Source organism: Microcebus murinus, chromosome 21 (genome assembly GCF_040939455.1).
Source record: "Microcebus murinus isolate Inina chromosome 21, M.murinus_Inina_mat1.0, whole genome shotgun sequence".
Taxonomy (NCBI): domain Eukaryota; kingdom Metazoa; phylum Chordata; class Mammalia; order Primates; family Cheirogaleidae; genus Microcebus; species Microcebus murinus.
The window spans coordinates 1,665,480-1,684,173 of record NC_134124.1 but is presented as its reverse complement, the minus strand read 5'-3'; the positions used below and the strand labels follow the sequence as shown (position 1 = coordinate 1,684,173).

At 37.8% G+C, this 18,694-nt stretch overlaps 1 protein-coding gene across 1 annotated transcript in view; it reads left to right on the top strand.

Annotated features, from left to right (window-relative positions):
- MEIKIN (meiotic kinetochore factor) overlaps nucleotides 1–18,694 on the top strand; it is a 60,093-nt gene that overhangs the window by 15,781 nt on the left and 25,618 nt on the right. Inside the window, exons 6-9 of the mRNA XM_075996360.1 lie at nucleotides 529–648; nucleotides 2,955–2,994; nucleotides 11,542–11,606; nucleotides 16,475–16,545. Of these exons, the coding sequence (XP_075852475.1) occupies nucleotides 529–648; nucleotides 2,955–2,994; nucleotides 11,542–11,606; nucleotides 16,475–16,545 (296 nt within the window). The remainder of the gene's footprint in view (nucleotides 1–528; nucleotides 649–2,954; nucleotides 2,995–11,541; nucleotides 11,607–16,474; nucleotides 16,546–18,694) is intronic.

Here is an 18,694-nt window from a genome sequence, read left to right as displayed (position 1 = left end):
ATCATCTCTAGGTTACTTATAATGCCTAATACAATGTAAATGCTATGCAAATAGTTATTATGCTATATCATTTGGGGAATAATGACAAGAAAAAAGTCTGTATGTTTAGTACAGATGCAGTTTTTCTTCCAAATATTTTTGTTCTGTGGTTGGTTGAATCCACAAATGTAGAACCTGTGGATGAGGAGGACCAACTGTATGTTATTTAGTGATATGATTTTTAATGGAACATAGGTAAAACTTATACATAAAATATGAGAATCAGCCCAAATATATGCTGCCTGTCCCTTAGGTCAATAATCTCTATGGAACAAAAATCAATGGAAGGCAGGGTTAGAGAACTAGCATAGGCTGTAGGTTATTTACTGTCGTGATGCCATTAAATCTTATCTTTTTGTTCTGTCTCATCAAAATTTTCTTCAGTTACCGTAGGTTGGTGTGGGCTGGGGCCCTAAGTTGAGGAGGTGGGAAGGTAACCTTGTAGGCTGTTGTTCAGAGTTTTATGCCATTCCCCCTCTGCTTTTTCAGATTGGGAGTGTCCCAAGTTAAAAGACCACCTGCAATGGAAGAATTCCACTCTTTTGGACACCAGTAAAGCAGTGACAATAGAGAAGGCACCACAGTTTTCAAATCTCTCTGCAATTTTAAGTGAGTTTCACGTCACTGGGGAACATCCCTCATCTGTGTTAGAAAAACAAAATATTTCATCTCTTGAATGTTTTCTAAGCTAAGTTTATCAGTTGGATTGTCTTTGGCTACAAACTACATCTGGTAGTTGCTTAAGTACATATAGGTTTGCTTTTCTTTTTTTAATTAAAAAAATTTTTTTTAGAGATGGGGTCTGGCTGTGTTGCCCAGGCTGGACACAAACTCCTGGGCTCAAGTGATCCTCCAGCCTCAGCCTCCCAAGTAGCTGGGACTACAGGCAGGTCCCACTGTACCTGGCTGGGTTTACTTTTTTATAACTTTTTATCCTGAACTAATTTTAGACTTGGATAAAAGTTTCAGAAATAGTACAGAGGGTTCCCATATAGCTCTCACCCAACTTTCCCTAACGTTACCTTATATAAACCTTAATACAATGATCACAACCAAGATATTAACATTAGTATAAAATATTAACTAAACTGCAGACCTTATTCAAATTTTACCAGTTTTTCCATTAATGTCTTTTCTTCTGTTTCAGTATCCTACCCTGGATCCCCCATTGCATTTAATTATTATTTTTCCTTAGTCACCCACAGTGTGTAACTGTTCCTAATCTTTTATAATCTTGTTACTTTTGAAGATTACTGATCATTTATTTTGTGGAATGTCCCTTAGTTTGGATTTGTCTTGATGTTTTCTCATGATTGTAATTAGGTTATGGAGTGTTTAGTAAGGATGCTATATAGGTGATGTTGTGCCCTTCTCAGTGCCTCAGATCATGTCATGGGCTTTATGATGTCATTACTTTGTATTAGTTCTTTAGCAAGTGTTTAGGTTAGGCTCTTTGTCCACTTCAAATGTCAAAAAACCTAATTCAATATTAGGTTAAAAAGGGAATTTATTACCACATGTACATGAAAAATTCAGCAGTAAATCAGATGCATATGCAGCTTGGTCTAGAGTTTCCAATGCTATCAGTAGGACCCATTTCCCCTTCATCTCTCATCTCAGGATCCCTCTGAGTAAGTACACTCTCAGCCAAGTCCTTTTATATGGCAACTCTTTCTAGCTCCAGGCTTATATACTCACAGCCTCAAATTCAATTTAAAAAATGCTTATCTTCCCCAGCTATTTGAACAGAAGTCCTGGACCTTACACATTGGCTTAAATTAGTTCATATGCCTGTCTCTGAACCAGTCACTTTGACCAGGGAGATTCAGGGCTCTTACTATATTATTAAATTATAGGCTATACCTGAATGATCAGAGGAAAAATCAGGGGACTGTTACTAGCACAAGTAGAGAATAGATACTATATGATGTGTCCACTGTAGTCCTTTATGTTTTGAGAAATTTCCTTTCAAGGAAATGCTTGAGAAACACCATGCACTTTACCTCCCCTTAACTGTTGAGATTTAAAAATTTTAATCAAATGTAAGCAACATGCTGCAGCAGCTAGTTTACTACTGCCTCATGCACCTGAGGCAGGAAAACGTTGATAGGAAACATTCTCTTGACTAATCAGTCTACCATTATATGTATCTATATAGTTGGTATTGGACTAAGAACCATGAGATCTAAGTTTAAAGACCCAGGTATTCAGCTACTGGTTTTGTAACATGACCAGTTATTTTTTTTTTCTTATATTTAAAATGGGGGCCAGGCATGGTGGCTCACACCTGTAATCTCAGCACTTTGGGAGGCTGAGCTCGGAGGATCACTTGAGGCCAAGAGTTTGAGACAAGACTGGGTACCATGGTGAGAACCCATCTCTACAAAAAATGAAAAAAATAAGCTGTGTGCATTGGGTGCCTGTATTCCCAGCTACTTGGGAGGCTGAGGCAGGAGAATGACTTGAGCCCAGGAGTTTGAGGTTGTAGTAAGCCATGATGATGCCACTGTACTCTAGCCTGGGCAACAAGGTGAGAAGTTGTCTCTAAAATAAAATAAAATGGGGATAATAAATTGGTATATTTGCCTGATAGGATTGTTGTTAGAATTAAGATGATAGATGTAAAAAGACCTCAAAAATTATAAAGAACTGAAAAAAAATTATAAAGAACTATTTGAATACAAGGTGACTGATTCCTGTATCTCATAATATTTTGCAACATATTTATTTTACTTTGTTATTTAGAAAATACTTTTATCTAATTTAAGTGGCAGAAATAATAAGATAAAATTATAAAAATAAACTATATAGTCATCATGTATCTTGGAGGAAATATTTATTTTTACCTTGAGTAATTTTAGCCTCTGGTTTGTCTTTGGATATTTCTAACAGATTTTTAAAATTTCCTTTGCTAGGTGCCTCTTCAGAAGATTATCAGAAATGCCATAATAAAATGTAAGAACTAAAAAATTTAAAGTTGTTGTGCTTTTGAGAATCCTGTATGCTGATAATTATATAGCAAGTATAATTGTCAGTCCACAAACTGAGGTGTTCATTCATTCACTATTTGTTGAGGACTCACTATGTGTCAGAACTATTCTAATTGCTAGAGATATAGTAGTGAACAGGGTTGATTAAAAACAATCTCTGCTCTCACGGAGTCCACATTCTATTTGGAAGAAATGGACAGTGAACAAATAAACAAGGAAATTTATACTGTGTTATATGTTAATGAATGCTATGGAGAAAAATAAGGCAAGATGGGAGCTAGGGAATATTGAGGTGAAGATGTGCTATTTTAAGTAATTTGGTTATGGAAGTCATCATTAAAATGTGGCATTTGAGCAGAGACCTTCTAAAGAAATGCGCAGAGCAAGCTGTGTGACTGACTGGGAAAAGACTGTTCCAGGTGGAAGGAAGAGCCAGAGCAAGGCCCTGAGGCCAGAAATCCTGGAACTTCTGGAGTGGAGAGAGGTAGGAGATGAAGTGAGAGAAGCAGCAGGAGGCCAGACCATATAATGCATTGCAGGCCAAGGTAGGTGAGTTGGGTGGCCGTTGAAGAATGATATGGCTCATGTTTTGGAGGAATCATCCTGGCCACTGTGATGTGAATGGGCTATGGGGAGGCAAGGACTTAGGGTGATTATAGTTAGGAGACTGTTGCCCTCATCTAGGCAAGAAATATTGGAGTATGGACCAGAGGGTAAGAGTAGAGTGGTGAGATGTGGTCAGATTTTGGATATATTGTGAAAATAGAACCAACAGTATCTGTTGCTGAACTGAATGGTGGGATGTGAGAGAAAGTATTCAAGGTTGACTCTACAGTTGTTTTTTTTTTAAGTTTGACTCCACAGTTTTGACTTAATAGATCTGTAAAATAACATTTCACAAAACTCTTCTGATATATTTTTGAGCTTATGTAAGTTATTTTCTTTAAGGTGAATTAGTATATCTAAGCTTCATGTTGTAGAAGCTTGTCAAACATCCACTGATCACTTATTGTAACTGAAAGCTTGAGAACAGAATGACCTCTGTCGGCCCTTGGGAGCTAATAGCTATGCTTTATTGATATAATTGTTTCTAAAAACACTGTATCTATTAGTATTTGTTTCAGGCAACTCTGTATCAGATGGATTTTTAAAAATATGCCAGTATCTCTTGCTTTTGAGGTTCCTAAAAAAAGAAAAAAAAAAGAATGGAGTTACCATTTATTAAGATACGGAAGACTGAGGAGAAATATATTACTAGAGGAAGAGTTTGGTTTGGGTCATATGGACTGAATGGTAGGGTATAAATGAAAGAGACAGAATCTAGGTTCAAGGAGATGTTCATAGTCTATATCATGAGCGCTTGGAGTTTTATCCTAAATGTGATAATAACCTCTGAAAGGTTTTCCATAGGACGATAGCATATAATGAAATTTTAAAATTACCTTAACCCTCAAAGGATTTGAAGGAATTTACGGAAAATTCATACAAGTTTAAAAACAAAGTTAGGCGACATCATCAGGAAAGTGAAAAGACACCCCATAGAATGGGAGAGAATATTTGCAAACTGGATATCTGAAAAGGGACTTGTGTTTAGAAGGTAAAAAGAACTCTTACAACTCAACAGTGAAAGGACAAATAACCCAATTTAAAAATGGGCAAAGGATCTGAAAAGACATTTTCCCAAAGAAGATATACAAGATAGCCAATAAAAGATGAATTGTGAGTAAAGACTACAGTAAACTTCTTACCACCTCACACCCACCAGGACGCTGTAATCAAAGACAGATAATAACAAATGTTAGCTTGAATGTGGATAAACGTTCATACCTTACTGGTGGGAATTTTAAATAGTCACTCTACTTTGGAAAACAGTTCGGCAGCTCCTCAAAGTGTTATGCATATTTTGAGGAACTGCCAGACCATATGACCAGCAATCCACTCCTAGGTACGCAAACCTAAGAGAAATGAAAATGCACATATACACAAAAACTGCTACATAAATGTTCACAACTTTATTCTTAATAGGAAAAAAAGGGGAAACCGCCCAAATGTCCATCTATTGATGAATGGATAAATAAAAAGTGGTATATCCATACAATGGAATATTATTTGGTAACAAAAAGGAATAAAATACTGGTATAGGCTACAAAATGGATGAACCCTACTAACATTATGATAAGGGAAAGAAGCCAGTCACAAAATACCACATATTTTATGATTCCATTAATATGGGGTATCTATAATATAGCAAGTCTCATATAGATATGTGTAGGGACAGAAAGCAGATTAGTGATTGCCTAAGCTGCAAGGCTTGGAAAGAAATAGGGATTAACTGCTGACAGAAACAGGTTTCTTTTAGGCGTGATGAAAGTGCTCTAAACGTAGTTGTAGCAATGATGGTTACACAACTCTGGATGTACTAAAAACCATTGAATTGTAAACTTTAAATGGGTGAATTATATGTATATGTGAATTATATCTCAATAAAGCCATTACAAAGTTAAGACCAAGGAAACCAAGGAAATGTGATTTTTAATAGAAGATATAGATAGGAAGAAAGGGAATTAGAACAAAAATAAGCTGTAAGAGTTAGGAGTAAGATGCTTTAATTGAGCCAAATTTAGCTCTGTGCTACTTAAGATAGAAGGAAAGTCTATAGCTGTTTGATAGATTTCATTTTCTTCAAATAATCATGTACATCTTTTACTGTCTTATGACTAGGAATTTTGCCAGAATTAAATGGCAAACAGTCCAGCATTGTCCTCTTTGTCCAGTCTAAAGCAGGCGTCCTCAAATTACAGCCCGTGGGCCACATGCCGCCCCCCTGAGGACATTTATCAGGCCCGCCAGGCATTTTTGCTGACACTGCCTGTCCTGCTTAGCAGCCAACTTGTCCCTGGCCCACAGTGCGCGTGTGTGGAATGTGCGCCACACTCTCCAACAGCCCTCCAATGGTTGGAGGGACAGTGGACTGGCCCCCTGTTTAAAAAGTTTGAGGACCCCTGGTCTAAAGTATAGATATTCTATACTGATGGGAGTGTAAGGTTAAGGATTGATACACTTTTTTTTTTAAACAGGGTCTTTCTTTGTCTCTTGGGTTGGAGTGCAGTGGCATTGTCATCATAGCTTACTGTAACCTCAAACTCCTGGGCTTGAGTGATCCTCCTGCCTCAGCCTCCCAAGTAGCTGAGACTGCAGGTGTGCATCACCACATTCGGCTAATTTTTCTATTTTTTTGTGAAGGCAGGGTCTTGCTCTTGCTCAGGCAGATCTCACACTCCTGGCCTCAAGGGATCCTCCCCCCTTGACCTCCCAAAGTGGTAGGATTATAGAGATGAGCCACCATGCCTGGCCTTAATGTACTTTTGAGGGCAGATTTTTGTGGAACTTTTGCATCACTCAAACAAAATTCTTACCTCTTGTGCATGTGCATGATTAGATTTCTGTCTTAGAGCAGTCACTCTTGCAATAAAGAAAAAGATGAATTGGAAGGAATATTTCATTTGAAGGGGTGACTGCTGTAACATTCCAAGGGAGGCATGATGAGGACCTGAACTTCAATAGCAGTGATACCAGGAAAGAAAAATACAAGAACAGTTCAGGATGGATAGTTAATAGTTTTTTTTTTTTTTTTTTTTTTTTTTGAGACAGAGTCTCACTTTGTTGCCCAGGCTAGAGTGAGTGCCGTGGCGTCAGCCTGGCTCACAGCAACCTCAATCTCCGGGGCTCAGCGATCCTACTGCCTCAGCCTCCCGAGTAGCTGGGACTACAGGCATGCGCCACCATGCCCGGCTAATTTTTTCTATATATATTTTTAGTTGGTCAATTAATTTGTTTCTATTTTTGGTAGAGACGGGGTCTCGCTCAGGCTGGTTTCGAACTCCTAACCTTGAGCAATCCGCCCGCCTCGGCCTCCCAAAGTGCTAGGATTACAGGCGTGAGCCACCGCGCCCGGCCGATAGTTAATAGTTTTTAATGACTGATTGGAAGAAGATCAAATCCAGGTTGGCCCCTAGCCTTCTGACTTAGGAAACTGGATGGAAGGTAACTTATTCACGAGGTGAGAGGACACAAGTGGAAAGCAAGAGAGGGTTGGGGGTGACACTGAGGTACCTATAGCACTTTGAAGTGGAGACATCCAGCAAGGAGCTGGGTGTCCCAGCTTGGAGAACAAGGGAAAGGTCCTAGGCTGATGGCATAGTTGGTCTCTTTGGGAAAGTGTGTAGAATGAGAAGAGAATAGCAGGGGTGTCATAGCCTCCTTATAAATATGTTGCTTATATTTAAATGGTGAGAAATTTCTGAAGAAAAGAAAATCTATTATCTGTTACTCTGGGGTGAATTGTTCTTCAGTGAATGACAGTAAACATTGTGCAGGTAAATGACTAAAGCCCAGAAATGATAATAGACTCACTTAAAAAAAATCCTTTCCACAATTTATAGTGTAATATATACTTAAGGAAAGAGTGATATTAATATTTGGATAATAACAATACCAGATGTGTGCACCTGTTTATCTACTAGACATTTGTCATTCTCTTTAATTAAGTAGCACATTCACAGAGTTAAAATCCTACAACTTTGACATAGTAGTTAATGGAGAAGGGAGTTTTATTTACATTGTTGTAAGATATGTGCCTGTATATTGAAATGGAGCAAATATAATAGAACACTATAGATTATGTGTATCTGATCCTGTTTCCTGTCTCTCCTAAATGCTGCCCTTTCTTTAAAAAGTATAACCTACCACCTGTATGTGCAAAGAAACTACAGCTTTATTTTTTAGAAAAATAACTGGTCTGAACTTCTCATAGGCCCTCATCACCCTTCTCCCCTATTTAGCTGGGCAATGATGAGTTAAACTTATTGTCATTCAGTTACTTCCAGTTCAAAGTCCCTTTTGGGTGAATACTGAATCTTGGATTTTCTCCCCATTCCTCATTCCTGAGAATGGCATATGGGTAGGTGATCATACCTCTTGATTTGCCTGGGACAGTCCCAATTAATGCCTGTTGTTCTGACATGTTCTTAATAGAGACCCTTTTACTCTCAGAAATGTTGCAGTTGGGCAAACAGTCACCCTATAGGTGTATAGGCATATGGGCAGACCTTATGTAGCCTTGCATTATAGCAAGAGTGGGGGGAGGATGAGGTTACAGCCTGAGGATATCTGGGATCCATAAGCTGTCTGAATTTTTACTGATTTATGCTGCCAGTTCCTAGATTGGTTCTCTATGTGGTCTGGGCTCCACTGATAAAGTCATTGATGGCTAAACTTAAGGGCCTTATTTAGGACCTGGGATCCTCTATTGCTGATTTTCCCTCACCTTAGCTTTTGTTCCCCCCCAAACTCTTTGATTCTTATTGAAGTCCTCTATCTAGACTTTGACTAGGCTGCCTTTTGGCAGTCTTTGTGGTAGATTCACCTGACCACAGCACCCTTGTACCAGGTGTTTTGGCTCTAAATTTGACCATTTCCTGCATTGCCCTTAGTGTATGGAACCTTGAGAACTTGATCACAGTGCACAGGAGTGAAGAGAATACCAGTAGGGCTGAGACCCTTTCTCTGCCTGAACATCCCAAGCTCTTATTTTAATGTTGAGTTTTCACTTGTGTGGACCTCTCCTAGAATTTATTTATTTATTTTTTGAAACAGAGTCTCACTTTTGTTGCCTGGGCTAGAGTGCCATGGCATGAGCCTAGCTCACAGCAACCTCAAACTCCTTGGCTCAAGCGATCCTCCTGCCTCAGCCTCCTGAGTAGCTGGGACTACAGGCATGCACCACCATGCCCGGCTAATTTATATATATATGTGTGTGTGTATGTGTGTGTGTGTGTGTGTGTGTGTGTGTGTTTAGTTGGCCAATTAATGTCTTTCTATTTATAGTAGAGATGGGGTCTTGCTCTTGCTCAGGCTAGTTTTGAACTCTTGACCTTGAGCAATCCACCCTCCTCGGCCTCCCAGAGTGCTAGGATTACAGGCGTGAGCCACCTCGCCCAGCGCTCTCCTAGAATTTAAAACAGGGAGTTTGGCACATGTCCTCTCTACTTTTAGTTTTCTCTTCACTTCTTCTAATATCATCTTCCTACCTATTATCTCCATCTCCAGATTTTGGGCTTGAGGGAGAAAAGTCAGTTTCTACTGTCTAACTGCTCATTTTCTATGTCTTTGTCCCCCTTCTCCTCCTAATAATGCTTTAGACTGGAAGGTGTGCTGGAGGGATCTTTGTTAACATCCTGAGTTTTTCTTTATTATATGGCTGGCTGTCCTAGTCCACTTTTTGTTGCTTGTAACAGAATACTTGAAACTGGATAATTTATAAAGAAAAGAAATTTATTTCTTATATTTATGGAAGCTGAGAAATCTAAGGTTGAAGGGCTGCATCTGGTGAGGACCTTCTTCCTGGTGAGGGCTTTCTGCAGTCTCACATAGCAAGGGGGCTGAGCATGCTAGCTCAGGTCTCTCTTTCTCCTCTTACAAAGCCACTAATGCCACTTCTATGATAATCCATTACTCCATTAATCCATGTATGGACTAATTCATTAATGAGGGCATAGCCCTTATGGCCCAGTCACCTCTCAATACTACCACATTGAGAATTAAGTTTCAGCATGAGTTTTGGAGTGGACAAACATTCAAACCACAGCAATGGCTAATAGTAGAACTCTGTGGTTGTGTCTCAACTTATGTATGTTAATAGAAACTTGAAGAATATAGCAAAGTGTTAAAATGAGGTTTTCATATTAGAGTTTGGGCAGTGGCTTCATAGATAAAAACGAAAGTACCCCTACTCCCTATTCTGTGTAGAACCATCTATGTAGAATTTGTAAAAGGTAAGATCAAAACCCAATTCTGCCAGCATTAGCTTGTTAACCCATCTCCTAACTATTTAAGAAAAGGCTAAGAATACACTAAAAGGATGAAAAGTCCAAGAATGCTTGTTTCTTTGATAAGAGTTGTCGGTATCACATGCAAGGAGGGAGGGAGACTTCTCTCTCACCGGAACACAGAGAGGAAGCTCCAAGAGAACCATTTGCAAGGTTCAACATGTGTCTTCTGGGATTTGGTTTCTGACTTAAACCTGAAAAGTCTAAAGGGAAGAGGGTCTGTTAGGTGCTTTGGAATGGCAGAATAGAGAGGAAGGTAGATGTACTCTCAGACTTTGGCATGACTTTGGCAGAGGTTTGTGTATAATGCCTGCAGGTCTAGTGTGGATCCCACAGAACGGGGCTAATTATATATCATTTTGAAAGGGATCATGCCCAGTGTGACTTCCTACGAAGGATGAAGTAGCCTCAGTCAAAAGAGGCCGGGCGTTCTCTCATCAAATGCAAAAGCTGAGGATAGCGTAAGTAGCAGCAAGCGAGAGAGTCCCAGTGATGGGGAAATCTCCAAAGAACCCTTCAAAATACTTCCGAGTTTGAGAGAAACAGCATTTGGTTATCTGTCATACCCAGAAGGTAACAGTGCCAGATGATGGCATCTATCGAGATCAGGAAAGATCTTTCCTGTCCCTTTATACAGCTCCTTTTCTCTAATCAGTCTTCTGCCAGAGGAACCCAAAGAGCAGCTACCAAATAGGCAAGTGAGAAGAGCAAGAAATAGAGAAGAAACCGATGGTGGTTGCTCTCTCCATTGTGTGCTATAAATCTAAGTCAAGCCCAAGCTGGAAAAATGAAAAAATATAAATTGAATAAGAGTTTGAAGTTGTGATATTACACTGGGTTTTCATTACCTAAAAATAACCATAAAAAGAGAATACCAGAAAAGCATTAGTAAAAAGAAATCTACCTGAAAGTTCATTCAGAGGCAAGAAAGTGTTGTTTTGACAGGGTGAGTTTAAAGGGAATATGAAAAAATAAAATTACTTTCTGCTTCCTTTAGTTTAGCTATTCAATTAAGCAGAATAAGAGTTTAGAAAATCCTCTTCTCACATTTGGTTTTTAACTCCATTGTCTTGCTAGGGACTCAATCCCATTTTGGTTATCAAAGTTGAGGTTTGATCCTTTGATATTTATTCCTTTTGTAATAGCTAGTCCTTTCCTCTATGTCTGAATAGAATTGGGATGGTCTAATTTGTGGAAGTGCAAAAAGAAAAAAGAAAATTAATTTTTTAAAAAATTATCTTTCATCTTACTTGAAATCCTTACCACAAGAATCCTGGGAAACCAGATTATATCCGTTTTACATAAATAAGGTAACCAAGACTTAAGAAAGGCTAAACAGCTTACTCAAGGCCACTCAAGTGTCAGTGACAGAACTGGGGTTTAAATCCAGTCTGTCTGACTGTAAACACCGTGCCTTATCCTCTATACATATTGTCTCACACTGATATGGATAAAATACTGCCTTTTTATTAAACTATTTGTTCATGTAGATATGATAACATTTTTCTAATGAATTGTATTTTTTCTACAGGATAATTAATTGCATATAAATATCTTTAATATTTGAGGATTCTCAAAAGTTACTGAAAGATTAAGAAAATATCACTAATTTGTTCTTATTATAGAGTGATGACATTAGCAGACCAAAGTATTTCTCCAAAACCAAAGTGTACTTCAAATTCAGAATCAGGTAATATGTAATGAAACTAATTATTTTAATGATTCTGTATTTCTTTATATTTGCTACAATGCAGCATGTGTTAACAAAATTGGTAGTCCAGGAAACTGAGTACTTTTTGGCTTGGTTGTATTTTTAAAAATGAAAATACGTGGAGTTAGAAGGTGGGTCTTTCCCAACAGCATGCATAATTTATTCATTTAATAAACATTTAGCAAGTATGAACTCTGTACTAGGCATTGTTATGTATACCAGTGGGAAATGATATACTTTAGATGCCCTTGTAAGTTTCAGTAGTAGAGAGAAAGATGCTATCAGAGAGAGGAACAGATACATTGTGGTCATGTGTGATAATTGAAGAGCAAAGGGATCAGCAAAGTGACTGGCATCATTGACCCTCTGTTTTTTAGTTTACTATTAGAGTAAATTTAGCAAGACATTTATATCCCTATCAACCTCTGCTGTATCTCAGGTTTCATTTTTCTTTATTTCCTGCAACAAGTTTTATAGTGTTTATTTGAGAGTAAGCTTGAATAATTGCTGCTTTTGCTCTTGATGGTTGTAAATGTTTATATGAGCAAATAATATATATTTATTTGCATAATCTTCACTTTAAGAAGTTATTTTAATGAGCATTTACTGAATGCCAGGCATTATGCTAAGAACCGTGGGTATAAAAATGATTAAGATAATATCTAAGCAAAATTAGTCTAGTGATAAAAACTAAACTTGTAAAAGCATAGATCCTTGGAAGGAGCAGTATCTTCTACCCTGGAGGGTGAACATTAGAAGGAGAATTTGTTTTATAAACTGAAGACTGAGGGAATATGTGAACAAGGGAAGAGAGGTAATGAAAGGGAAAGTGGTAAGGACACCAAAAACAACGGTGTTTTTTCCTAGGTCTTGCCCAATTAAAAGTTTTGCTTTAGCTGTTGAAAATATCTATAAAGCTTAGTGGTAAGACAGAACAGTGATTCTAGAATTATGTGTGCTTTTTTATTCTTTTATGTGTTAATTGAATTAACATTTAAAATTAAATATCACATCTTGCTCTAGAGGTTTTTTGTTGTTTTTTTTTTTAACATATATTTCTTTTTTAAATTTTATTTTAGAGACAGGGTCTCACTGTTGCCCAGGCTAGATTTTAGGGGCCTGATCATAGCTCATTGTAACCTTGACCTCCTGGGCTCAAGTGATCCTCCCTGCCATCTCAGCCTCCCACGTAGTTAGGACTATAGGCACGAGTCACCATGCCTGGCTAATTTGTTTATTTTTTGTGATATATGGTCTTGCTATGTTGAGGTTAAGACCCTTATATATAGCTGCCTTCTGGATATCTCCTCTTGGATTTTTGGAGGCACTTCCATTTGCCATTTGTTAATTCAGTTTATTCATCAAATATTTATTAAGCACCTACAGTGTGATACAAACTGTTTTAGTTGCTGAGAAACATGACAAAGTCCTTTCTCTAACAGAGATTATAACTCGAGGGGGTAGGGGGAGCATGGGCAATATATGTAACCTTAACACTTGTACCCCCATAATACACTAAAATAAAAATAAATAAATAAAACTAAATTAACTAAAATTAAAAAAAATAACAGCTTATATTACAGTAGAGGAAGGAAGATAATAAACAGATAAATAAATTTATAACATAATGTCAGGTAGAAATAACAGTAATGAAGGAAAACAAAGCAAGGTAAACAGAGAGGGTGTGACTCGGCATGCTGTTTTAGACAGGGTTATCAACTTTCTGAGAAGGTGACATTTATGTAGAGTCTGAATAAAGTCAAGAGAGTTGGCCATGTGAAAATTTGGAAACAGAACTTGCCAGAAAAGGAAAAGCAAGTAAAAAGGCCATGAGATGGGAATGTGCTTAGCATGTGTGGCTGGAACAGAGTAAGAAGAAGAGTGGTTGAAATTGTAGTCGAGAGCTAGTCAGGTGGTGTAGAATCGAGTCTTTTGTGCCATGGTAAGGACTAGGGGTTTTATTCTAAATATGCTGAGAAATAGGTCCTAGATCATCTTAAAGCAAGGGATGACATGGTCAGATACATATTTTAGTTTTTTACTTTAAATTTTATTTCATTTTAATTAACTTAAATTTAAATAGTCCTATAGGCTGGTGGCTACAACATTGGACAATACCACTTTAAGGTATGCAAATATGAAGTGAGATGGAAAATAATCTATCTGAGGAACCACTGGTTTCACTTGTTCTGTCTGCTTAAACTATCACTCTAGGGAAGAAAACTCTTCAGCTGGAGGAATTCTGGCTTCCAAGAGCCCTTGAGTTCTCTGTTTCTATGTACAATATTTCTATGGCCCTAAGGTTCTAAGAGGTATTATTTTTCTATGTTCTGAAGACTCAGATATATATTTTAGAGTTCTTTGCCTGCCATGTGGAGAATAAGCTATGGTGGCAAGAATGGAGCACGGAGACCTTGTTACACTCTTGCAATTATCAGATAATGGTGTCTTAGACCAAGGTGGTGGCAATGGCCTGATTTGGAATCTATATTAAAGGAAGATGTGCCAGGATTTTCTGATTAGGCTAGATATTAGGTAAGAGAGAAAAATAGAAGTCAAGAATGAGTATTACATTTTGGGCTTGAGCAACAAGGTAAATGGTTTTATCATTTATTGAGATAGCATTATAGGGCAGAGCAAGTTGGGAGAATGATTAAGAAAATTTTGTTTGGGCATATTAAATTTGATCTCTCAACCCACACACATAATGTTATGTAAAAGAACACAGACACAAACATGTATATACTGCAAGATTTCATATGTATGAAGTTCAAGAACAGGCAAAACTATTCTGGGTGATAGACATCAGAATAGTGATAGTCTTTGGAAAGGGGGTGCCAACTGAGAAAGAACACATAGGAACATTGTGGGCTGCTGGAAATGTTTTATATCTTGATCTGGGTGGTGGTTATATGAATGAATACATGTACAGATAAGATTTGTGACCGTTACTGTATATATGGTATATGTCAATAAAATATTTAAAAATTGAGAGGCTATTAACCTTCAGGTAGAGAGCTCATGAAGGTAGTTTGTGATGCAGGAGTCCAGAGTTCAGAGCAGAGACTGGGGCTGTAGTATATTTGGAGTCAGCATATAGATATTTTAAAGCTATAAAATTAGGTGAAATTACATAAGGAGTAAAAATAGATAGAAAGGAATGGAAATAGGACACTCCAACATTTAGAAGTAGGGAAAGGGAGAAGTATCCAGCAAAGGAAGCTGAGACTTAGTGCGGTGGTAGGGAAACTAGGGGAACGTGGTGCCTCAGAAGTCATGAGAGGAGTGTGTTTCACGGAGGGAGTGATCCCAGCTATGACAACAATTATGAAGATTAAATAGAATGAGGATGGAGGACTGACAATTTTCACAACCAAGACCTAACCTGCTCCTACTCCAGGACCCTTTATATTTTAGTTAGCAAGTGTAGTTTAGCGAACTAGAAACCTGAGGGTCATTCTTAGCACCTCTTTTTCGATCACTTCTCAATCTAGTATCTATTTCTAAATCTTGGTACCAATTTTCTCTCCTACTGAAATCTCAAACCCACCCAACTTCTTTTTACCTTAGGAGATGCAGATGGCAAGAGTGAACAGCCACTAGGGTTGCCAGATTTAGCGATTAAAGATACAACATGCCCAGTTAAATTTGAATTTAGATAAATAGCATATAATTTTTAACATAAGCATGTTCCAAATATTGCACATGCTTATACAATTACATGTGATATATAAAAAATTGTTCAGTATTTATCTGAAATTCAAATTTAACTAGGCATCCTATATTTTATCTGGCAACTCTACTAGCCTTTGGAATAAGACTAAGGAATATGTAAGCAATACACAGATCATAAAAAGAAGAACTTTGTATGTTAAATTAAGGAAATTGAGCTTTAACTTGAGGGCAGTGGAAAGCCTTTGAAGAGTTTTAAACTAATGATATTAGATTTAGATTTTAGGTATACCAGGAAGGCAATGGACTGCTGAGGGAGGTGAATTGAAAAGCTATTAGAATACCAGGAAAATCTTTTCATGCCTTAAATCAAGGTAGTGGTATTAAGAATAAAGAAAAGTTGAATATGTGATATCATATGATAGGCAAAATTGGCATAGAGCAGACAATACATATTTGTTGCTTTATATTGAGTCTGGAGAATGAAGAAAAGGGAGGACTCAGGAGTAGAGAGGAGCCGTAAAAAGAGGCCAGAGTGGGAAGATGTTCATGCTGCTGTATTGAGGTCCAGTGAGGGAGACAGGAAAGGGCTCTTCTGATACTGGTGGGGAGTAAAACTGATTTGCTTTGGTTGTGGAAGTAAATAGGAGGAGAGGAAGTAAAGTTAGCATCAGTGGACAGCTCTTTGAAGAAACTTGCCTTTGGACTAGAGGAGATGGGGGTCTGTAGCAAGAGGGAGAGACAGGGAAAGTTTTAATAAGATGAGAGAGGCCTGCGCATGCTTTAAATGCTGATAGGAAAGTTGCAGTAGAAAGGGAGGACTTGAAAATACAGCAGAGTGAATATGGTAGAATAGTGAATGAAGAATTTTAAACTCACATAACTTTCTCCACTAACAGAAAGGAAGATATTTTATATACAGTTTTTTTGCTTCTGTGAAGCCTAGAGCTCTTGAGATAAAGATATTTTTAAGGATATTTTTTCTTATCTACAGGAAGTCAGATTATTCAACATGTATTAAGTTTTTCTTAAACTATTACAAAGGCACAGTCACTAAAATTAGGGTTTTTAAAAATTTTGTTTTGTTTTGTCAAATTTGAATTCTCTTGTCCTCTGGACTTACAGTTAATGACAAGTTAAATAATTAGAATACTAAACTATGTTTTTATTTATAGATAATGCAGCTTGTGAAGTTTTACTTGCTGAGAAAACTTGCCCTTCAATCCCTGCAAAAACAAAGAAAAAAGCAAGTATTAAAGGAGAATAACTACAAAAAGCATGAATTTCATTAATGAAGGGTATACTTTTTTTTTTTTTTTTTTAGACAGAGTCTCACTTTGTTGCCCAGGCTAGAGTGAGTGCCGTGGCGTCAGCCTGGCTCACAGCAACCTCAATCTCCGGGGCTCAGCGATCCTACTGCCTCAGCCTCCCGAGTGTCTGGGACTACAGGCATGCGCCACCATGCCCGGCTAATTTTTTGTATATATATTTTTAGTTGGTCAATTAATTTATTTCTATTTTTGGTAGAGACGGGGTCTCGCTCAGGCTGGTTTCGAACTCCTAACCTTGAGCAATCCGCCCGCCTCGGCCTCCCAAAGTGCTAGGATTACAGGCGTGAGCCACCACGCCCGGCCTTTTTTTTTTTTTTTTTTTTTTTGAGATTGGATGTCACTCTGTTGCCCAGGCTAGAGTGCAGTGACATCATCATAGCTCATTGCAACCTCAAACTTTTGGTCTTAAGTTATCCTCCTGCTTCAGCCTCTCAAATAGCTGGGATGACAGGTGCCCACCACCATGCCCAGCTATTAATAATTTTCTTTATTTTTGGAGAGAAGCTGTCTCACCGTCTTGCCCAGGCTGGTCTCAAGTGATCCTGCCTCCTTGACCTCCCAAAGTGCTGGGATTACAGGCGTGAGCCACCACGCCCAGCCAAGGATATGCTTTTAACCAACACTTTTATAAGAATTATTTTGCAGCTATTTAAGTCAATAATTAAAAGCATTTTTGGAGTTTAATTAGATTATTCAATTTTATGTAAAACCTAAGCTGCATATACATGAATATATAAGTTTAACAAAAGAGAATTAAAATGTATAGTAGTTCTCCCATTATCTGCAGGGTGTCTGCTCCAAGACCCCCAGTGAATGCTTGAAACTGCAGTTAGTACTGAACCCTATATATATGTATATGCTATGTTTTTTGATCTGCTGAGATAGCTATTAGGTAACTAGTGGGTGGGTAGTTTCATACAGCATGGATGTGCTGGACAAAGGGACGATTCACATCTTGGGCTGGACAGAAGGGGATGGCACAAGATTTCATCATGCTACTCAGAATAGCATGCGATTTAAACCATATGAATTGTTTATTTCTGGAACTTTTTATTTAATATTTTTGAACTGTGGTTGACAGCAAATAACTGAAACTGTGGAAAGCAAAACCATGGGTTTGGGGGGACTACTGTACTTGACATTTTTTCCACCTTCCCTTTGAGTAATTGGATGTCTATTAGTCCTTAATTTAAGGTAAAAATAAGAAATTTACCATGTAGCCAGAGCAGTGTTTTATGCTGAAGATTGCTTGTGAATCAGTATGTTAGCTTTGGAATCTGGAGGTCTTTGGGGAAGACTTTTAACTTAATTTTGAATGTAGCAAGAGCTACTTGTTAAATGACTTTTCATTAATTATATCTTTGCTTGATATCATTCCACTCAGGTAGATAGTTGGTTTTTTTGTTTGTTTGTTTGTTTGTTTTTACTGATTTTATAGCTGAGAAAACTGAGGTTTAGACTTTCACCATTTTTTTTTTTTGAGGATCTACTGGTAGGTCTTTCTGGATCTAAAATATATACTCTTTACACTAAATCATACTCTTACTATAATAAATTAGGGAGTGGATTGAAAGGGCAAGAGTGTTAGCAGGGTAACCCATTAGTAAGAAGTTATAGAGATTTTTGGTGAAATACTGTGATGGCTTTGACTAGGGTGTTTTGTAGGAGAGATGGAGAGAGATGAATGGGTTCAATTTTGCTTGTAGGGTTCATAGATTAGATATAGAGAGTGAACAAGTGAGTTAAGAAAGACTTCTACATTTCTGTCTTGAGCAGCTTTTGTGGTGGATAAAGACGCTATTTAATGTGATGGGAAAGACAGAAGATTTGAGTATACATGAGATGGAAATGCTGAGAAGGCCATTAGCTATAAATCTAGAGGTTATAGGAACAGAGGGGAGTCATCTAGGATGCAGTAACCTAGGAAGGAGTACCTATGAAGTGAAGAAGAGAAGGGGGTCCAGGATCAATCCTTGGAAAACTCCACAGTCACGTAGAGTAGAAAAAGTGCTTAGAAAAAAGGAAAATAAACAAAATATGGTATTATAGAAACTAAGAGAAGAA